This window comes from Bombina bombina, chromosome 3 (genome assembly GCF_027579735.1).
Source record: "Bombina bombina isolate aBomBom1 chromosome 3, aBomBom1.pri, whole genome shotgun sequence".
NCBI classification, from domain to species: Eukaryota; Metazoa; Chordata; class Amphibia; order Anura; family Bombinatoridae; genus Bombina; species Bombina bombina.
Genome location: NC_069501.1, coordinates 646046692 through 646070207, shown reverse-complemented (window position 1 = coordinate 646070207; position 23516 = coordinate 646046692). Strand labels below are relative to the sequence as shown.

Sequence of the window (23516 nt, the reverse complement as noted above, 5' to 3'; positions counted from 1 at the left end):
TGCGCACACGCTAAACTGTGTAATGCAAACAGCGAAATTGCTTGTGCAATCACGTAATCCCCATAGAAGTCAATGGAGAAGACAAATAGAAAAAAAAACACAAAACCCTATTCTGTTGCGCAAAGCCCATGACGTATTCTCCTCAAAACGTGTACATGAAAATTCTATTATTTCATATTGCGAAAATGTTTTCATAACGGAAAATGTTCTATTTATTTATGTATAAATATTTCTCTATATACAGTATGTGATGATTTTTGGACTGATATATCTATTTATAGTGATATATATATATATATATATATATATATATATATATATATATATATATATGTGTGTGTGTGTCTAGATATCTCGAGATCAAAATGCGAATATCTCTTTGAAAATCCTTCTGAGATATTGTTTAATGTGCATAAGATTGTTATGTAAAATCTTTTCATTATCTCCATAGTTAAAGGGACACTGAGCCCAATTTTTTATTTTGTGATTCAGATAGAGCATACAATTTTAAGCAACTTTCTAATTTACTCCTATTATCATTTTTTTCATCATTTTCTTGCTATCTTTATTTGAAAAAGAAGGCATCTAAGCTTTTTTTTTTTATTCAGATCTCTGGACAGCACTTTTTTATTGGTGGATGAATTTATCCACCAATCAGCAAGAACAACCCAGGTTGTTCACCGAAAATGGGCCGGCATCTAAACTTACATTCTTGTATTTCAAATAAAGATATCAAGAGAATGAAGAAAATTTGATATTAGGAATAAATTAGAAAGTTGCTTAAAATGTCATGCTCTATCTGAATCACAAAAGAAAAAATTTGGGTTCAGTGTCCCTTTAAACGTATCTCTATACATATAAATCCATGTTTCTCTATGTATATATGTATGTCAATGTAAAATCCCTGCATTGGCTTTTTTTTCTAACACCCGAGATCGCATATTTTTGATCCCTTATAACTTTTGTGTGCAATATGTTTTTGAAATAATTTTGATTAGACAGTGTTAATATGAGTGTAAGTGTACTTTGTAATGTATTCGAGCGCGGAAAGGATTGCTGCGTTTTCAATACTTGCGATACCTGCGCAATGGAAATAGATTGTGAAAAGACCATATTGTGCACGGAAAAATCAGAAAGCGCAACTTGTAATCTTGCCCACAATGTTTTCTGAAAAAAATCTCAATCTGAAGGAGGAGAAATGGGAAGGAAATGTGTTTCTTTTGCAGGACTTTATGGGAAGGCTTAAATGTAATTTGAACAAAAAAAAGGACATTTGCCCCAATAAGTAGCAATTGTAGACTTCCCCTATAGTCCTGGGAAAAATAAGAACTCATTACAGAAGCTACGGACCAAATGAGTCATTCAGGCCCATTTATCAAAGGGCTTGCGGACCTGATCCGACACTGCGGATCAGGTCCGCAAGACCTCGCTAAATGCGGAGAGCAATACGCTCTCCGCATTTAACATTGCACCAGCAGCTCACAAGAGCTGCTGGTGCAACGCCGCCCCCTGCTGACTCGCGGCCAATCGGTCGCCAGCAGGGAGCTGTCAATCAACCCGATCGTATTCGATCGGGTTGATGTCCGGCGATTCCTGTCCGCCTGTTCAGAGCAGGCGGACAGGGTTATGGAGCAGCGGTCTTTAGACCGCTGCTTCATAACTTGTGTTTCTGGCGAGTCTGAAGACTCGCCAGAAACACGGCCCTTCAAGCTCCGTACGGAGCTTGATAAATGGGCCTGATTAACTTTATAAGGAATATAAGAAGTAATACATTAGGCATTAAAGGGACAGTAAACAATTTTAGATTTTTTTAAGTTAAATAATTAGAAAAACAGTTTGCATTATACTTTCAGAATTCATTTTGCTCCCTTTTATGTCATTTAGCTCTGAAAAGTGAGTTGTTTTTTGTTTGTTTTTTAAGTCTCAGACCTCCTAACCTTCCTACATATTTTCCCGAATTGCTGATAGCAACTGCACTTTATACCAACATAACGGTTGGTCTTTTTGTCTACAGAGCAAGTGGTGGGTGGTGTTTTGCTGTTGAAAAACAATGGCAGCAAACAAGGTGTTTATTTTTAGAATGTTTAAATGTGGCTGATGGGTTTTTCTAGTAATTCTATAGCTAGACATTATATAGTTAATGTCTTGTAATTACAAGGTTTGATCCTTTAACAAATCCAGTTTATAGAACTGAAAAAGGGATATCGATCACTTACTTAATCCCTTAAATAAACTGTGCATGGTTTTGTATCATAGGTGTTTACAGCCTATAGCACAAATAAGGTAGACCGGTGCGCAGGATTTTTCTATGACAAACTAACATCATTATAAGAGCTCCAATGCAGACACTTTCTCTTGTAAGCAATATACTAATATCTAACAAAGAGTGCAAATATTAACATCTTTATATTATATAAAGCACTGGTTTTCAAACCAGTCTTAAGGCCTCCCTAACAGGCCGGATTTTGAGGATATCTGCCCTAGAGCACAGGTGAACTAATCAGCTGATTAGTAAATATGGTTATTTTACCTGCTCTCACCCAAGGTAATCCTGAAAAGCTGGCCTGTTAGGGAGGCCTGAGGACAGGTTTGAAATGGTTTAAACGGAATGGTTTAAAGAAGCACTAATGAGATGACTTTTCATTTATGTTATGTAAAGGAACAGTTCTTATTGAATTATACTACACCAAGTGAAGATATGACAACACTGTAAACACATATGGTACAGCTATTAAATAATCAGTCCCTATTTATTGCACTATATAAAGTGGATATAGTATTGATGGATAAGATACATATTAGCAATGTATAATATAGGACATTACCTGAAGACTAATAATTCTACCAGAAGAAAGTAAAGAGGTATAGAAGGAATCTTTTCCAAAAATAATATAGATCACTATTACGCAATTAGCATTTTCTTAAAGAAACAAAAAGTATGCCAACAAAGAGATGCCTCTTTAATGATATCATCATATGTGTAGATATGGTTTATAATTATAAAATAAATGCAATGTTGCCACATACACCAATGTAACAGCCATATATTGGTGTCATCATACGGAATAAAGTTTTTGTTATGAGAAACTGAGTGTATCATTTTTGCACCTATACCAAATAATCAAACATCTACCTTACTGTTATTAACAGTTTCAAATAAAATTAAAATTGGTAAATTATTGAATTAATAATTAGGCCATAGTCACTGACAAACTGTAAAGTATCAATAAATGCCAATATTTACAGTATAAAAGTTTTTAATCATTAACCGACTTTTAAAGTGTAATATAATAAAGTATTATTTTTTAATACACAAAACCACACACAATTTATTTAAGGGATTAAAGGGACATGAAACACAATTTTTTTCTTCTATGATACAAATAGACCACGTGAGTTTAAACAACTTTCCAATATACTTCTGTTATCTAATTTGTTTTGTTCTCTTAGTATCCTTTGCTGAAAAGGGTACATAGGTAGGCTCAGGAGCTGCTGATTGGTTGCTGCACATATAAGCCTCATTGTATTGGCTCACTCAATGCATTCTGCTAGCTCCCAGTAGTACATTGCTGCTTCTTTAACAAATGTTACGAAGAGATACATTTTAATTTGATAACAGAAGTAAATTGAAAAGTTGTTTAAAATTGTATGCTCTCTCTGAATCATGAAAGAAAAATGTTATCCTTTATTTCAGTTCTTTAAACTGAATTTGTAAATTGTTGTTATTTGATACATAGCACCTAAGCCACAATACAAATTCAATTAATGTTTTACAAAAAACATTAATGTGGCAGTATCCCCTAAAAAAGATAAACACTAAGTAGTTCCATCAGATCCAATACACTAAAAAGGTGTGAACCTTTAACAGCAGCAAACCTCAAATGAAAACTCTATTGGTTTACTATAACATAGAAAAATACATGCATGAACTTTTTTATTTCATTTCATTTATTGCCAATAATGTTTTACCTGAAGTAGGATTTAGTGCTAGCATATTGCTGTACCAATAATATTACACTAATACTTCTTTTTCTTATTTATTTGCTTTAACAATCATTTATGTTTTCTGCAGGTTGGCGGAATGGTGCGTTATAGTGCTTATCCCAGCTCTTCCTGTAAGTTTTCTTACTTTTTTATCTGTGTTATTCTGGCACATAATTTAATCAAGGAGAGCACTTACTTAAAGGGACACTCAATTAAAAAAATTTTATACAACTTTCCAATTTACTTCTATTAACAAAATGTGCACACTCTTTGTATATTTATACTTTTTGAGTCACTAGATCCTACTGAGCATGTGTAAGAATTCACAGAATATTTGTATAAGCACTTGTGATTGGCTGATAGCTGTCACATGATATAGGAGGGGTGGAAATAGACATAACTTTGAAATTCGTCAGACAAAATTCTACTACTCATTTAAAGTACAGACTAAGGCCCGATGATCGAAAATGCTATGAGGCAGTAAAATATTCCAAGGGATCTGCCACTATGTTGAGTGAGCCTGTCTAAATATTCCATAGCGGCTAAAAGGTAGCTTGTCCGAGAGTCATTTACTATACATGCCATTGGTCTGGAATGCTGGCTATAGATAACACCCAGCATCGTCGCTCCCATATTGGCGATGTATAGTAAAGGATCCCTTGGAATAGAACTGCCATGCCTAACCACATATAACTATCTTAACCACCACATACCCACCACAAGTATCTTTCCTACACTATAAACCCCTATACCGCCACATACACACTGCAAGTACCTTACACTATTAACCCCTATACCGCAATATACCTACCGCAATTACCCTACACTATTAACCCCTATACCACCACATAACCACTGCAAGTAACCTAGACTATTAACCATATACCACCATATACCCACCGCAAGTACCCTACACTATTAACCCTAAACAGCCACAAAGCCCAACACAAACTAACCTTACTTTACCTAACACCTACCCCCCTCTAAACTAAACCCCCTAATTTACAGAAAAAATAAATAAAAAACACTGTATCCAAAACAAAAAAAAACCCATTATACCTAACACTAATATTCATACCCCATAAAAAAAACCACCCAAAACAAATAAATCCTAAACGCTTAAAAGGGCCTTTGTATTGCATTGCCCTAAAGATAACACAGCTCTTTTACCAAAAAATAATTACAAGACCCTCCTCTACAATACAAGTTACCCCAAACACCCAAAATAATCATGTCTACTTAAAAAACGTATCCTAAAAAATAAAAATAAAATTCAAAAGCCTATTCTCCAAAATTAAATAATCCATTCTAAAAAAGCCCTAACTAACCCCAAAAATTGTACTCTTCATTCAGGCGCAGGGGGCTCATCTTCATGGTGGTGGAGGCGGACTTCAGTGTCCTCCTCTGCCACCTCCGCTCTGCATATTCTTCCACACTGGGGTCCTCTTCATCCAGACATCAGTGGCCCATCTTTACGGCGGCAGATGCAGACTTTGGCGGCCTCTTCCGCCGCCTCCGCTCTGCATCTTCTTACTTCTAATTTTCAGCTGTCTTCCAAGAGCCCTTGTCTTCATGTGGTTGCCGCCGCACACTGAATTTCCAGAAGTGCAAAACTCCTTTATATAGGGATACTACTTCATCCCTAATGACTGTTTTTAATCAGTCATTCCTTATTGGCTGATTTTAATCAGCCAATAAAAAGAAAGTATTTTATTTTAAATTCTAATCATCCAATAGCTGAGGTAGCATGCATTTTGTTGATTATGCAAATCTACTGTATTTACTGGTTCTTTAAAGAACTTAAAAGTTAGATTGTAAGATGGCTTGACACACTCTGGAGTCTATTCAGTAGGAAGAAGTTGTTTTATACCATAACATTTAAAGACGCTAACAAAGCTGGACAGAAAGCTAAATATCGCTGGCGGAGGCCTTCTGCTACTGTTTTTTGCCTTACCTTTTGAGATAACTCTTTTTCTTATTTTACCTCTTCTTTCCAGGAGTAGTGAATATTAACATGCAAATTTCAGGGCAGATGGCATCAGTTCTAAGTAGAGTCAGTGGCCATTTTTCTTTGAACTAAGGATATATATTTCAGAGCTTGTGGACCATGACAGGGATGTTTAATTTATTATGTACCCTAATAATCATATAATAATCTGGTTATGAACTACTTGATCACTGTTTTGTTTAGGAATTTAAACACATGTTCATTATATACTAAATAAGTGGATAACAGTAAAGGGTTTATTTTGGCTCAGGGCAACTAGGCTTGTGCCTAAGGTAGGTTTGTGGCAATATGACTTTCTACCCCAATGTTTTCCAAATGTTTTATTAACTAATTTTATTATGAATCCCTGTTTGTTTAATGGGGTAAATTACCTTTCCACTAGTCCCTGTGTTCCAGTTGTTAAAAATACATGAGGCAAATGTGAACTAAACCTGTTGGGGATGGGTGAGTTTCTAGAGGCAGCAGATCTCTCTCTCTCTCTGTCACTCTCTCTTATTAGATAGATATATCTATATGATTTTTATACACTCACCTGCCACTTTATTAGGTAATACCTGTTCAATTGCTTGGTAACACAAATTGCTAATCTTCCAATCACATGGCAGCAACTCAATGCATTTAGGCATCTAGGCGTGGTGAAAGCGACTAGCTGAAGTTCAAACCGGGCATCAGAATGGGGAAGAAAGGGAATTTAAGTGACTTTGAACGTGGCATGGTTATTGGTGCCAGATGGCTGGTGAGTATTTAAAAAACTGCTGATCTACTGGGATTTTCATGCACAACCATCTCTAGGGTTTACAAAGAATGGTCCTAAAAAGAGAAAATATCCAGTGAGAGGCAGTTGTGTGGATGAAAATGTCTTGTTGATTTTAGATGTCAGAGGAGAATGGGCAGACTGGTTTGAGATGATAGAAAGGCAAAAGTAACTCAAATAACCACTCGTTACAACCAAGGTATGCAGAATATCATCTCCGAATGCACAACAAATCATACCTTGAAGCAGATGAGCTACAGCAGCAGAAGACCACACTGGGTGCCACTCCTGTCAGCTAAGAACAGGAAACTGAGGCTACAATTCGCACAGGCTCACCAAACTTGGACAATAGAAGATTGGAAAAATGTTGCCTAGTCTGATGAGTCTCGATTTCATCTGCGACATTCAGATAGTAGGGTCAGAATTTGGCATAAACAACATGAAAGCATGGATCCATCCTGCCTTGTATCAACGGTTCAGGCTGGTTTTGGTGGTGTAATGGGGGATATTTTCTTTGCACACTTTGAACCCCTTAGTACCAATTGAGCATCGTTTAAATGCCATGGCCTACCTGAGTATTGTTACTGACCATGTCCATTCCTTTAGGACTACAGTGTACCCATCTTCTGATGGCTACTTCAAGCAGGATAATGCACAATGTCACAAAGCTCAAATCATCTCAAACTGGTTTAGTGAACATGACAATTAGTTCACTGTACTCCAATGGTCTCCCCAGTCACCAGATCTCAATCCAATAGAGCACCTTTGAGATGTGGTAGAACGGGAGATTCGCATCATGGATGTGCAACTGACAAATCTGCAGCAACTGTGTGATGCTATCATGTCATTATGGACCAAAATGTCTGATGAATGTTTCCAACACCTTTTTGAATCTATGCCACAAAGAATTAAGGCAGTTCTGAAGGCAAAAGGGGGTCCAAACCAGGTTCTATCAAGGTGTACCTAATAAAGTGGCCATTGAGTGTGTGTGTGTGTGTGTCTGTGTATGTGTATATATATATATATATATATATATATATATATATATATATATATATATATATACACATAAAGTTGTGCTCATAAGTGTACATACCCTGGCAGAATTTATGATTTCTTGGCCATTTTTCAAAGAATATGAATGATAACACAAAAAACTTTTTTTTCACTCATGGTTAGTGTTTGGCTGAAGCCATTTATTATCAATCAACTGTGTTTACTCTTTTTAAATCATAATGACAACAGAAACTACCCAAATGACCCTGATCAAAAGTTTACATACCCTGGTGATTTTGGCCTGATAACATGCACTCAAGTTGACACAAAGGGGTTTGAATGGACTCCTGACAGACCCTTGCATCTTTCATCCAGTGCTGCACTGATGTTTCTGGATTCTGAGTCATGGAGAAAGAAAAAGAATTGTCAAAGGATCTGTGGGAAAAAGGTAGTTGAACTGTATAAAATAGGAAAGGGATATAAAAAGACATCCAAGGAATTGAGAATGCAAATCAGCAGTGTTCAAACTCTAATTAAGAAGTGGAAAATGAGGCGTTCTGTTTGATAACATACTGCATTCATCTTGCCGTCAATTCTGACCAAATTTCCCTTGCCTTTGTAGCTCACACATCCCCAAAACATCAGCGATCCACCTCTGTGTTTAGAAGTAGGAATGGTGTACCTTTCATCATAGGCCTTGTTGACTCCTCTCCAAATGTAGCGTTTATGGTTGTGGCCAAAAAGCTCAATTTTGGTCTCATCACTCCAAATAACTTTGTGCCAGAAAGTTTGAGGCTTGTCTCTGTGCTGTTTGGCGTATTGTAAGTGGGATACTTTGTAGCCTTTGCGTAGTAATGGCTTTCTTCTGGCGACTTGACCATGCAGCCCATCTTTCTTCAAGTGCCTCCTTATTGTGCATCTTGAAACAGCCACACCACATGTCCTGTATTTCACCTGAAGTTATTTGTGGGTTTGTCTTTGCATCCCGAACAATTTTCCTGGCAGTTGTGGCTGAAATTTGAGTTGGTCTACCTGACCGTGGTTTGGTTCATTTTCCACTTCTTTATTAGAGTTTGAACACTGCTGATTTGCATTCTCAATTCCTTGGATATCTTTTTATATCCCTTTCCTGTTTTATACAGTTGAACTACCTTTTCCTGCAGATCCTTTGACAATTCTTTTGCTTTCCCCATGACTCAGAATCCAGAATTGTCAGTGCAGCACTGGATGAAAGATGTAAGAGTCTGTCAGGAGTCCAGAAACTCATTGACCTTTTATACACACACACTAATTACAAGAAAACAGATCACAGGTGAGGATGGTTACCTTTAATAGTCATTCAAACCCCTTTGTGTCAACTTGTGTGCATTTTATCAGGCCAAAATCACCAGGGTATGTAAACTTTTGATCAGGGTCATTTGGGTAGTTTCTGTTGTCATTATGATTTAAAAAGAGTAAACACAGTTGATTGATAATAAATGGCTTCAGCCAAACACTAACCATGAGTGAAAGAAAAGTTTTTGTGTTATCATTCATATTCTGGCCATAAATGGCCAAGAAATCATAAATTCTGCCAGGGTATGTAAACTTATGAGCACAACTGTATGTGTATATATATATATATATATATATATATATATATATATATATATATATATATATATATATATATATATATATATATATATATATATATATATATATATATATATATATATATATATATATATACAGTTGTAATCAAAATTATTCAACCCCCATTACAAATCAGGTTTATTTTCAAAATTTACTTTTTGACTTTCAGCTGTTTGCAATAAACAAATTAAACAAAATCAATTGAAATAGCTCAACTCAATATACATCTTCATTATATATATATATATATATATATATATATATATATATATATATCACATATGAGCCAGTAGCAAGTGTAAAAGACAGATAAGTAAGGCTAATTCTCAAAACTCAGTTTCAAGAAAAGGCTAGTATGTCTTAGAAAATGTTCCATAGAAAGTGACTTTTGTCCTCTGTGGTACTTAAAGCTGGTAGCGTACAATAGATGCCACTAAGGCATGTAAGGAGAGTTCCAGAGCAAGATTGGTACTTTAGACTGGTAGCATCCAATAAGTGTCACTATTTAAATGCTGTAAAGTATGTAAAGCATTTTTTGGAAAGTTCCAAGGCAAAGTCACTAAAGTGACTTGAGTGTGTAAGCCAATACTTATCTAGTCTCCACTGTTATCGAAGGAGCCTGGAATAGTGAACGTTGGAAAGGTCAAAATCCTTTAGGATCAATGTGCTGGACTGCTCCGTGTGTGTGGCAAATGTAGACAACCTCCGCCGATGTTCGTGGTCAGGTAAGAAACCCTATAGTCCCGTCTGCAGGAAATGTCCGCATCTACACCACACACCGTCTTCGATGGATGTCCCCCCCCTCTGACGTCAGAGGTATGCGCTGCACAGTCAGTGCTTGATGACAAGATCCCAAAGGTGAAAGCATAAGTGGCTTCTCCAAGTGGCACGGCTTAAGTCCACAAACTACCACAAGCGGTATCCCTTCCGCTATATGAAAAAAGGATTAATTCCAAGCAGGGAAAGAAATGGTGAGTCCGGAGACAAAAACTTGATCAAAAGTAGAATTTATTCAGCAGAGTTGCCAAGGTGCAGCTGAGTATGCAAATGGACACCTGTGCACATGCGCTTCCTCAGAGGCGCATCTGATGAATTGCAATTGGCCGCTAGCAGGGGGGTGTCAATCAACCCGATCGTATTTGATTGGGTTGAATTGCGGCGATGTCCGTCCGCCTCCTCAGAGCAGGCGGACAGGTTATGGAGTAGCTGTCTTTAGACCGCTGCTTCATAACTGGTGTTTCTGGTGAGCCTGAAGGCTCGCCAGAAACACAGGCCCTCAAACATGGGCCCTTAAGCTCCATACGGAGTCAAGAAATCTAGATAAATTTTGCTCTTTCCCTAAATGTATTTTGATGAATCCATAAATTGTTATTTCAAAGCATAAGTAAAATAATGATGGGTTAAATCTTATTATAGCGACAGTCTACTCCAGAATTTTTATTGCTTAAAAAGATAGATAGTCCCTTTATTACCGATTCACAGTTTTGCATAACTAACACGGTTATATTAAAAAATGTTATACCTCTGTGATTACTTTGTATCTAAACCTCTGCAGACTGTCCCCCCCCCCCTATTTCAGTTATTTTGACAGATATGCATTTAAGCCTATCAGTGCTGACTTCTAGGTAACTCCACGAGCATGAGAACAATGTTATCTATATGGCACACATGAACTAGCGCCCTCTAGCTGTGAACAATTGTCAAAACACACTGAGATTAGAGGCGGCCTTCAAGAGTTTAGAAATTAGCATATGAGCCTACCTAGGTTTAGCTTTCAACAAAGAATACCAAGAGAACAAAGCAAATTTGATGATAAAAGTAAAATGGAAAGTTGTTTAAAATTGCATGCCCTATCTGAATCATGAAAGTTTAATTTTGACTATACTGTCCCTTTAATAAAATTTAACCTTTTTTTCTTACAGGCAGTAATTTTTTATCAACTTCAGATACGTTTCCTACAAAATCAGGTAATGTTTAACATCTTTTATCTTTGGGCCAAAATAGATTTACTTAGACCCTTAATTATACTACACGTGCTAAATGTAAACATGATATATAAACGTATTTTAAAAACTTCTGTAGGGAGTCAACAAGGATAATGTTAATTAATCTAGCCTTCCAAAATACAGATTATGACATCATGCAGTTGATTACCATATGTATATTACCTTCTAAAAATTGTTGTTTAGGATATTTTGCAAATATTTTTAAGTTAAATTTCAAACCGTGCCATGATAATCAACTATGATAAAATTCACAAAAACAATTTGATCCTGGAGAAAGTCTTTAAACACCTTTTAAATGCTTTTTTTTATATATAATAACCCCAAATTAAAAAGTTACATTTACGTAAAAATGTTTAAATATTTTACATTTTCTCAATGATTTTTTTCATTTTATCAAAGATTAATAGAAAATAGCAAAGTCACTTACGTGTGTATATGAGTAAAAATGTTATACATGAAGAAAACTCTTTTACCCAAACTGCTGGGAACTGGAAGAGGTTTGGATTTTTTAATAGTTTGTATTTTGGAATATTTGCATCTTTAAAATGGGACAGTTAGGAGAGTGGATGGGACCAAGTGTAAACAACAATATCTTATGTAATTTAGGCAATATTTACATAATGCAGCCTATACATGTAACTAAAGGTAGTTTTATATTATATTGTAATACTTTTGTGACTTAAAGGCGGGAAAAAATTTAATTTTTTATATTTAGTTTTTTAAATATTAGTGGAAAAGTTTGGATTTTAGAATAAGTTTGGATTTTGGAATTATGGATTTGGTAATATGTACCTGTAATAATTAATTTGGTAACACAGCTGTTCCGTAAATCAAGTAAAATAATCTAAAAGGGAAGTCAACTCATTGGTCAGGCCCTCCACCCATTCATCTGGTCTATTATTGCCTCTTATAACCATTGTTACCAATGTATCTTGCACCAATGTTTACAGATCTGCTTAATCTGTTAGAGCTGTACATTTCATCCACACTTTACAAAAGTGATTGAATCAAATGTAATACCTGTCATAATCTATAAGTACAGACAATTATTATTATTATTATCGGTTATTTTTAGAGTGCCAACAGATTCCGCAGCTCTATAAACAAAGGCGGAGTACAACAAAACAATTATAGGGATCAAATGGGTAGAGGGCCCTGTCAAGAGTTGCACTGTTGCAGTCAGTTCTTAAGAAGGTGATCTACAAACAGCTGGACTCTTAGGCTTATATGCTAAGGGGGATAGCAATGGAGGAGAGGAACTGGTATAGAGAAAGATTAGCGTAGGTTGTATGCATCCCTGAACAGTAGAGTCTTTAGGGAGCACTTGAAGCTTTTAAAACTAGACGAGAGTCTTGTGGAGCGAGGCAGAGAGTTCCACAAGATGGGAGCCAGTCTGGAGAAGTCCTGTAAACGGGAGTGTGATGAGGTGACAAGAGAGGAGGAGAGCAGGAAGTCATGAGCAGAGCGAAGGGGAGATTGAATCAGCCAATCAGATTGAGCTCGCATTCTATTGGCTGTTCCGATCAGCCAATAGAATGCGAGTTCAATCCGATTGGCTGATTCAATCAGCCAACCTGATTTTTCCTACCTTAATTCCGATTGGCTGATAGAATCCTATCAGCCAATCGGAATTCGAGGGATTCCATCTTGGATGACGTCATTTAAAGGAACCTTCATTCGTCGTTAGTCCGTCGGGCCAGCTGGATGTTCCGCGTAGGAGGTCTGAAGATGGAGCCGGAAGAAAGAAGATAGAAGATGCCGCTTGGAGGAAGACATTGGCCGGATGGAAGACCTCTTCTTTGCCGCTTGGATGAAGACATCGCCCGGATAGAAGACCTCTTCTTTGCCGCTTGGATGAAGACATCGCCCGGATTGGATGAAGACTTCGGCTCGGCTGGGTGAAGACGACTCAAGGTAGGGAGATCTTCAGGGGGTAAGTGATAGGTTTTTTTAAGGGGAGTTTGGGTGGGTTAGAATAGGGGTATGTGGGTGGTGGGTTGTAATGTTGAAGGGGTATTCTATTTTTTTTACAGGTAAAAGAGCTGATTACTTCGGGGCAATGCCCCGCAAAAAGCCCTTTTAAGGGCTGGTAAAAGAGCTGATTACTTTGCACTTTAGAATAGGGTAGGGATTTTTTTTATTTTGGGGGGCTTTATAATTTTATTAGGGGGCTTAGATTAGGAGTAATTATCTTAAAATTCTTGTAATCTTTTTTTTATTTTTTGTAATTTAGTGTTTGTTTGTTTGTTTTTTGTAATTTAGTTTAGTTTATTTAATTGTATTTTAGTTTAGATAATTGTAGTTTATTTAATTTATTGATATTGTAGGTCTATTTGTAACTTAGGTTAGGATTTATTTTACAGGTAAATTGGTAATTATTTTAACTAGGTAGCTATTAAATAGTTATTAACTATTTAATAGCTATTGTACCTAGTTAAAATAAATACCAAGTTACCTGTAAAATAAATATAAACCCTAAAATAGCTACAATGTAATTATTAATTATTTAATATAGGTGGCGGCGGGGTAGGGGGATTATATTACAGGTAAAAGAGCTGATTACTTTGGGACAATGCCCTGCAAAAGGCCCTTTTAGGGGCTGGTAATAGAGCTGGTTACTTTGGGACAATGCCCTGCAAAAGGCCCTTTTCAGGGCTATTTGTAATTTAGTTTAGGGTAGGGACATTTTAGGGGGTAATACATTTATTATAGGTGGCGGCACTGGTGTAGGGGGATTAGTTTAGGGGTTAATCATTTTAATATAGGTGGCGGTGGTGTAGGGGGGTTACACTAGGGGTTAATAATTTTAACGTAGGTGGCGACGGTGTAGGGGGATCACATTAGGTGGTTAGACATTTAATGTAGGTGGTGGCGGGGTCTGGGAGCGGCGGTTTAGGGGTTAAACACTTTATTAGGGATTGCGGCTGGGGATCGCGGTTGACAGGTAGATAGACATTGCGCATGCGTTAGGTGTTAGGTTTTATTTTGCAGGTAGTTTAGGAAGTTACGGGGCTCCAATACTCAGCGTAAGGCTTACTACACCTGCATTTTGTGGTGATTTGAAAATGGAGTAAGATTTCTCCATTTTCGCCACGTAATTCCTTACGCTGCATATTGGATACCAAACTGCGCTGGTTTGGTATACCTGTCTATGGGCCAAAAAACTACGTCCAAAGGCAGAAATATACGAGCGTAACTTCTATGTTACGCCGTATATAGGATACCAAACCAGCGCAATATTTGGCGTCGCCGGCTTTTGCGGGCGACGCTGCATATCGGATCGCGGCCTAGACATAAGAGTAGAGAAGTAATGTTGCTTATGATAATGGCTTTCACCTATTTCTCTTCTGAAATATTGCATTATTTCATTTATTTCAAATTTGATTTAAAGGCTCACTTTATTTTCACTCAGAAGCTACTTTGCCCTCTCTTTTTTATCTTCATCATGCCATTATCCCACATACACACAATTACTCTCTGCATATGTAAATCCCAATCTTATTCAAAATGAATGTAATTTAAAATAATGCCACAATATCATCGACCAACCTGCTTTCAACTTGACATGTGACTCCTAACCTCTGTCATTCAACCACAAATCCCATCACTTTTCCCTCCCTGTATTATATTTATTCCCATAGCCTGCTACATCCTCAACTCTACATCAGAACTTCATAACCAATCGTCTTCACTGTTACTTTTTAGTTTGCATATTATTAGTAACCTATTTTTTTCATACACCACCCACTATAAAGGAAACAGATATAATTAATATATATTCATATAATTCATTGTATGTCTTTTTACATTGCAGGGAATTATTTGGCCTCAAATTTTTGTAAGTCTTATTGGAAACATTGTTAATATCATCCTGAATTACATTTTTCTGTTCGTAATCAAAACTGGAGTGATGTGAGTATAATGTTTCAAATGTATTATGTGAAATGTGCATGACCTGTAGCATAAGAAACTAATATATTTATATTGTTCATCTAAATCAAACTTTTAGGGGCCCATTTATCAAGTTCCGAAGACCGCTGCTCCATAACCCTGTCTGCCTGCTCTGAGCAAGCGGACAGAGATCGCCACAATTCAACCCGATCGAGTATGATCGGGTTGATTGACACCCCCTGCTGGTGGCCGCGAGTCTGCAGGGGGCCGCGTTGCACCAGCAGCTCTTCTGAGCTGCTGGAGCAATGCTGAATACGGAGAGCATATTGCTCTCCGCATTCAGCTATGTCTTGCGGACCTGATCCGCACTGTCAGATCAGGTCTGCAAGACATTTGATAAATAGGCCCCTTAGTGTTAAAGGGACATGAAAACCAACATGTTTCAGATAGAGCATACATTTGTATAAAGCTTTCCAATTTACTTCTATTATCAATTTTGCTTCATTTTCTTGGTATCCTTACTTGAAGGAGCAGAAATGCACTACTGGGACCTATCTGAACACATCAGTAAGCCAATCACACGAGGCATATATGTACAGCTACCAATCAGAAGCTAGCTAGCCACAGCTCCTGAGCTTACCTAGTTATACTTTTCAACAAAGGTTAAGAAAAATAAGTAAATTAGAAAGTTGCGTAAAATGGTATCCTCTATCTGACTCACAAAGATAGAATTTGGGTTTCATGTCCCTTTAAATTACAATTTTCATAGGCTTCTACATTATTATTGGAAGAACAAATTTTGCTGACATTCAGAAATTTTAGTTGCATACTGATCACTAAGAAAATTGGTTTAAATTAGTTTAGTATTAAAAAATTATGTAGCTTGAAAGATGTTTATCTTGCTATGCAGAGTTATGAATGCAAAGGAGAGACACATACATTACAATATAGGGCTAGACTATGAGTGAAGCGCTAGGTGGAGGCTTTTTGCGCACGACGGTTAGAGCACATATTACAAGTTAAAAAATGTTGCACTCAAGCAAAACCTGGCGCACACTAACCAAATATCGCAACCCTCCTTAACTTCTTCTCTGCATAGAAGTCAATGGAGAGCGCTGAAGAAAAAAACCTATCGCTCATGCAAAACTCGGAATTATGAAAATGTCACAATCCAATGTTATAGGTATTATACATATACCTGTATATCTATTCCTATATATATATAGGTATAGATATATATTTTACATTAAAATTAATAAATATATATATATATATATATATATATATATCCTCCATGTGTACCTGCACTCACAATATCTTTCATTCATCAACCAGGGTGCCAAGTCAATAGTATTCACAGTCAATTCCAGTAAAGGACTGCACTTGCTGGATTTTGGATATAAATACTTTTATTGTGGTAACGTTTCAGAGTCCTCAGACCCCTTCCTCAGACCAGAACAAACATACAAGTGAACACTGTGCAATATAAAGCTATTAAGCCCCACCCATTAAACATTTAGTGCAAAATTGCACCAAAACTCGGTTGCCATGGCAACAACCCCCATTATATTATTTATTATCTCAGAACCAATTCATTTGTATAATCAAGTATATCTAGATACCTATCCTGGAATACATATATACATATAGAAAAAAATTCAATCAAATTTAACTGTGGCAATATCATAAGCCAAAAGATCAGCGCAAGAAAAAAAGAAATAAAACCTATGTGCAGTAAATACATCACCATCTATCTATCTATATATACACACCCTCACACATACATATCAGCCACAATAATCAATACATCAGAACATCCTTATGAACATTTCCAGAATAAAGATGTTAATACCATTCAAATACATAGATCACCAGATACATGTAAAATAACAGCAACGTGGTATAGTCCCAAAACAGATAATTTATCACACACAATATTCGTTTAAGAATACTGGGGCCGAAAACTGGCTTATCTGTATGAGTATGTTACTAGGATTATGTACCTTATTCCCCCAATGAGTTTGTTTATTTGTACTCACTGTTAGATATTTGTTCAGTGTCTGCTGAGTACATGTACAATCCGTGGCTAAGCAACCGTCAGAGCAATGTTTTGAAAAAAGAGGTGCAAAGAATTGACCTCCGACGTCTGCAGTGTTCCTCCTCAGACCGCATGGCTAATTTGCATAGGAGGGTGACGTCAGCACCTAGGCGTGAGCACTGTGCGCAGCAACATATCTAACAGGGCTTCAAGGCTATCATATGTATCCGTATTGTTAAGGGTAACAAAACAGTGTATCAAGTTTCTAGGCTAAATCCTATAAGTAACAATGTATGTGTGAATACCATCACACAGCGTATCGAGTATGATATGTGAGTATATACCTGGTTCTGTATGAGGCTAAAAACATCTAGTATCAGGTGCTTAATACTAGTGTCACTACTTTGTGAATCACGTTTTATAAGCCATAAGAAGTAACATACTGTGTGTTAAATTTATCATACAGTCCATGTATCATGGCCCATGAGTCATCTGGCTCCCCATAACCAATATTCAATGTATTCAATGCTCCCATAGTTCTATGTATATGAAGCTTGTATCCAATAAATATACCTTTGAGTCATATGGTCACCGTGCACATTTGAATATAACCATATACGCTTTAAATAGTGACAACTCTTAGTCGTATTAACCTCACTACTGACATGTCTAACAATAAGTGAATAGCAGTCAATTCATAACACATCCTTGTGCCTGAGTAGGGCCATACTCATACAGTGAAACCTCAAATTATATCATTGGTTCCCTGTAATAAATGGCAATCAAGGTTAATATGGACCACAAACAAAGGTTAAACATAAAAAATAGCGTCTGATCATTAGTTGTACCCATACAGGAGGGGATCATCAGGAAAATTCAATAGATCATAGTTATTGGTCATCAAAACCATTCATACTAGAGTTTATTAAAAGCACCCTGTCCAATCCATATGCCATGTACTAATGTTACAAGCCCCTAACTGTGTAATGCTCTTATGGGTGTGCCAGACAGGGACTACTATGTAGTGCTTAAAAAGGCCTAACCTAGTGTGTATCCCACTATAACATGTGAAACCCACTGGTCAGTTAGCCTCATGTTAAGAACTGGACTGGCTCTACCTAGTGTGTGTCCCACTATGACATGTGACTCACACTGGTTAAACCTTCCAGTATCAAGTGTATCATGGTCACTTACCCATCCACAATTGTATTAGAGGAAGCAGTGCCAATCATTATACATATTTAGGCCTTTAGAATACAGGGTACCAAGCCGATGTATCCATCTCGATTCCATCTGGAGTAGGGTTCTGTCTCAATCCCCTCGCCGTTTAAGGGGTAGAACATGGTCTATCAAGATAAATCTCAGATCAGTTACTTTGTGTTTCGCCACTGGTTGATCAGACACCCCCTTATCCAAAGCGCTCCGAATGGCTAAACGATGGTTAGCCATCCTAAGTCGTGCATTGTCAGTTGTTTTACCCACATAGAACTGACCACAACAACAGCTGAGCAGGTATATCACATGACTTGTCGTGCATGTGATAAAATGTCTGATTGTGTACTTTTGAGTCGTATGTGGGTTCTGAAGACTTTACATGGGATCATAACGCTACAGGTGGTGCATCCCGAACATCTATAACAGCCCGTTTTTTTGGTTTTAAGCAACTGTTGCTTCATGTAGCATTGTTGTGGGTCCGTGGACATTAGTAGGTCCCTCAAACTCCTACTGCGTTTGTAACCCATAATCGGGGGGTCCATTTGTCCAAACGGCAGGGTTGTGTCTGTTGCCAGGATCTCCCATCTATTCCTTATGGTCTCAGCCAGTTTGTTCTTCCCTTTATTATATGTAGTGGTGAAGACCATCCTGTCTTTATTGACGTGACCTGTTTGGTTATCCTGGTGACCTTTCTGAGTAACCACCTCCTGTATAACCTTTTCTATGAGGTCCATCTTATAGCCCCTTTGTAGGAACTTCTCAACGCTGCTTTTTAAGGCTAACGCAAGACTCGTAATCTAGCAGACCATTTTTTAAAACCTTGCAGAAGGATTAAAATACACACCTGGCTTAGACCATCCCTTTGCAATCATCTCAGAGAAAGCATCAGGCACAGGAAAAACCTCAGAGATTAACAACAGTTCTAACAACTGAATTTAAACAATTACAAGGTTTATTATCAGAGGCTTTAGGATATTTAACCCCTAAAGTAATCAAGACCGTTTTTATAAGAGAACGAAAATGTTCAACTTTAAACAAAAAAGAGGAAACATCAAGTTCAACTTCAGATGAGGAATCTTCATTTTAGAGGAAACTTCACCATCTGACACAACAGTATCCCTGAGCGCAGGGCACATAGCACTTGCAGAAGGTAAAATCTGGAATTACCTGTTATGCTTATTTGAAGGCGAAGAACAGTCAATGCCTCAGATACTGCAGCCTTGATAAATGTTTTCATGGCAGGAGGCACCACTTTGGCATTAACCTTTAATGAACAAAGAGTAGGTGCATTAGTACCCAAAGAAACAGCATTAGATTGGTCTGTATGCATTAACAAATCTAACCATGAGCCACATAAATGAGCTGAAGAGGAAACCTCAACTTTTTTACAATACCTACACCTAAAAATGGTAGAAAGGTGTTAAGGAGACTCAGTTTCTAGGGTATATTTAGGCACAGAAACCTGCTGCTCCATTATAGCATATGACAGAGCAATGCAATTAGAATTATTATCCCCCTTGTAAAGGCTCTTGAGGAAAGGAAACCATTAAACCCCAGTTAAGTAGTTTTAACAATGCATGCTGCTGAACCCCTGAACACGTGCCAAACAACATATATATAAATAGAAGAAAGCTTGCAAAAAAATCTGAAGCAAACATGCATTAACCCGATATGCGTATACTAACGCATGGGGAAAATGTAAGATGTGTGCTAACCCGACAGCTCCTAACAGACTGAGGAGCTTGCACTAACCCGAAGAGCGTAAACCTGATGTACACAATCCTGATGTGTGAAAAACTAAGTGCGCCAAACCCATAAAATATAAACTTGCCCATAATGTAGCTACATGAGTATCTTTAGGTTAAAAATAAAATATACAAACCTATAGACACTCATCCACTAACAAGCAAGTAGCAGACAGCAAAACAAGTACTGAAACATATGGAATAGGAGTATAATGTAGATCAATAAAGGGAGGCATAAGACACGTCCTAGTGACCGATTAAAGAGGGTTTACGAAAGCTTTCCCATGACGTGAAACCATTGGATTATAAACCATACCCCACATACATCCTTCTGACAAGCACTGTATTTTAAGGGGAACCAGGACTCAAAATAGACTGGAAACCACTTTCTCTGAAGACTGAGGTAAGTGTGAGGTAGTAGGGGTTTTATAGAGCTCTTGGGGTTTGGGAATATTTGCCTCCTCCTAGTGGTTGAGAAGAGTAATTCCCATGAGTAAAAGATCATGGAATCTCACTACCTGTATAAAAAAATGGGAAGCGGCATCCTAAGTACGTACACCATCCTTACTGCTAGATTACGAGTCTTGCATTAGCCATAAAAAGCAGCGTTGAGAGGTCCCAATGCTGCTTTTTAACGCCCGCTGGTATTACGAGTCTTGCAGGTACAGGTGTACCGCTCACTTTTTCGGCCAGACTCGAAAATACTGCAAATACACTTATGTAAATTGCGTATCCTATTTTTTCAATGGGACTTGCATAGCGCTGGTATTACAAGTCTTCCAAAAAGTGAGAGGTACACCCTCTCCTGTCAAGACTGGTACCACATTTTAAAGTCAGTAGTTAAGAGTTTTATGGTCTAACGCTGTAGCATAAAACTCTTAACTAAAGTGCTAAAAAGTACACTAACACCCATAAACTTCCTATTAACCCCTAAACCGAGCCCCCCCACATCGCAAACACTAAAAAAAAATGTAACCCCTAATCTGCCGAACCGGACATCGCCGCCACTATAATAAATATATTAACCCCTAAACCGCCGCACTCCCGCATCACTAACACTAGTTAAATTTTATTAACCCCTAATCTGCCGTCCCTAACATCGCCGACACCTACATACATTTATGAACCTCTAATCTGCCGCCCCCAAAATCGCCACCACTATATTAAAGTTATTAACCCCTAAATCTAAGTCTAACCCTAATACCCCCCTAACTTAAATATAATTTAAATAAATCTAAATAAAATAACTACAATTAAATAAATGATTCCTATTTAAAACTAAATAATTACCTATAAAATAAACCCTAAGCTAGCTACAATATAACTAATAGTTAAATTGTAGCTAGCTTAGGGTTTATTTTTATTTTACAGGCAACTTTGTATTTATTTTAACTAGGTAGAATAGTTACTAAATAGTTATTAACTATTTAATAACTACCTAGTTAAAATAAAGACAAATTGGGGCGGAGCTTAGCCACAAACAGAGATGGCAGCATTATTCTAGAGCTCCGTAGTCCCTGTTGTATTTCGCACAGAATTTGCGTTCTCAAACTAATTTAAACAGCACATAAAGCATCAGTGCGGCAAAGGTGATCACCTGAAACCCATATCTGAAGAGAGCATCGTGTTACCCGGAGAGCCAGCCCTCATCGACACTAACGGCCCAAACTACGGCTCCCTGCATACCCGGAGCAGAACTGCAAAGGACCGGAATGCACCCGCTTGCCCCCGCAGCGCACCCGGTACATACCTCTGTATCGGAGACTCCCTCCGCTCTTATTATCTGGTAAAGGACCATCACACCCGGCCGCGGCATCAGGCGGCGAGACTAGGCCACGCCCACGTGACCGGACCGGGCTCTACAGAAGCTGACCATACAGCAGGGAGCTGGTGGGGACAAAAGCTAGAAGTGGTGCCAGTAAGTAACCCCAACACACAGAGACAGACAATCATCCCGCACAGTGCCGTCGGGCTGCGGGGGTAATAGCAACTGACACAAGCTGTTCCTGTTTAGGCGCCCCTCAAACTTTACAGAGGCCTAGTTTTGCAACATTGGGGAATGAACTATAAGCACACATAAGCAAGGCCACCTCTCTGTTGGGAATAAGAAAAAACCTCACCAGAAGACACGGTGTAATACAGCTGCAGATTACCCTTTTAGAGAAGCTCTAGTTCTCCACAGAGAACTAGAGGGGGACAAGATCCCAGTGAGAACTGAGTGTAAGCATATGTGATGGCAAGTAAAAGGGCTGCCAAACCACTAAAGAGTGTCCAATCCTCAGCCATTGAAAACTACTTGATCCCTGCTGACCCTGTGACACCGGGCGGTGGGCCTAGTCAGGGTACAGCGAAACAAATCACAATGGCACAGACACAAGAACCTGGGGGGCAGGCACACAGCTCCTTCTACCTTACAAAAGAGGATATTAAACATCTCTCCTCAAAAGAGGATTATTTAAGAAGCAATGCATGATTTTAAAAGCATGTTTGGGGAACTCAAAAGGGACATTGCGGCAGTGGACCAGCGGGTCACCCTAATTGAGGAGAGGCAGGAAACCTTAAGCTCAGACTTACAGCATCAAACCAGCTATATGCAGGCCCAAGATGGCACGGTACAGTCTCTCATGGACCGTGTTGAAGACTTAGAGAACAGGAGCAGGAGGAACAATCTTCGGCTGCGTGGAATATCAGAAGCAGTCAACCCTCCTGCCCTACATGCCTACATACAAGATTTTATCAGGCATCTTAAAAGAGACGACTCAGCCTCAGAGGTCCAAATAGAGAGAGCTCACAGGGCCCTGAGACCCAAACCGCCAAGCAGAGCCCCCCCAGGGATGTTATCATGAAGTTGCTGTCATTCAGGGACAAAGAAGACATACTAAGGCTAGCCAGAACACAGCATCCAATAGATTTCAAAGGTTCCGAAATCCAGATCTACTCCGACCTGTGTCCAACCACGCTGCAGAAGCAAAGAGACATGAGGTTCATCACAGCGGTCCTCAAGGATAAAAAGATCCCTTACAGATGGGGCTTCCCCACCTGTCTGATTGCAACCAAGAATAATGCTTCACATGTCCTTAAATCCATAGAAGACCTCCCAAGCTTTAACCAAGCCCTGGGTCTCCGCATCACTCCGCCGCAGGACTCAGGGGAAGATACCCGCAGGGCTCCTGGTAGACCCCGTGAGGAAGGCCATTAGCCTATACCAGGCCAAACAGAGTTAAAAGTGACTGAAACTATTCCC

The 23516-nt window shown here is 38.2% G+C and overlaps 1 protein-coding gene across 1 annotated transcript in view; it reads left to right on the top strand.

Annotated features, from left to right (window-relative positions):
- The window catches only part of LOC128653831 (multidrug and toxin extrusion protein 1-like), a 185272-nt gene that overhangs the window by 75031 nt on the left and 86725 nt on the right, over positions 1 to 23516 (top strand). Inside the window, exons 5-7 of the mRNA XM_053707363.1 lie at positions 4073 to 4115; positions 11300 to 11344; positions 15198 to 15295. Coding sequence (XP_053563338.1) covers positions 4073 to 4115; positions 11300 to 11344; positions 15198 to 15295 — 186 coding nt within the window. The remainder of the gene's footprint in view (positions 1 to 4072; positions 4116 to 11299; positions 11345 to 15197; positions 15296 to 23516) is intronic.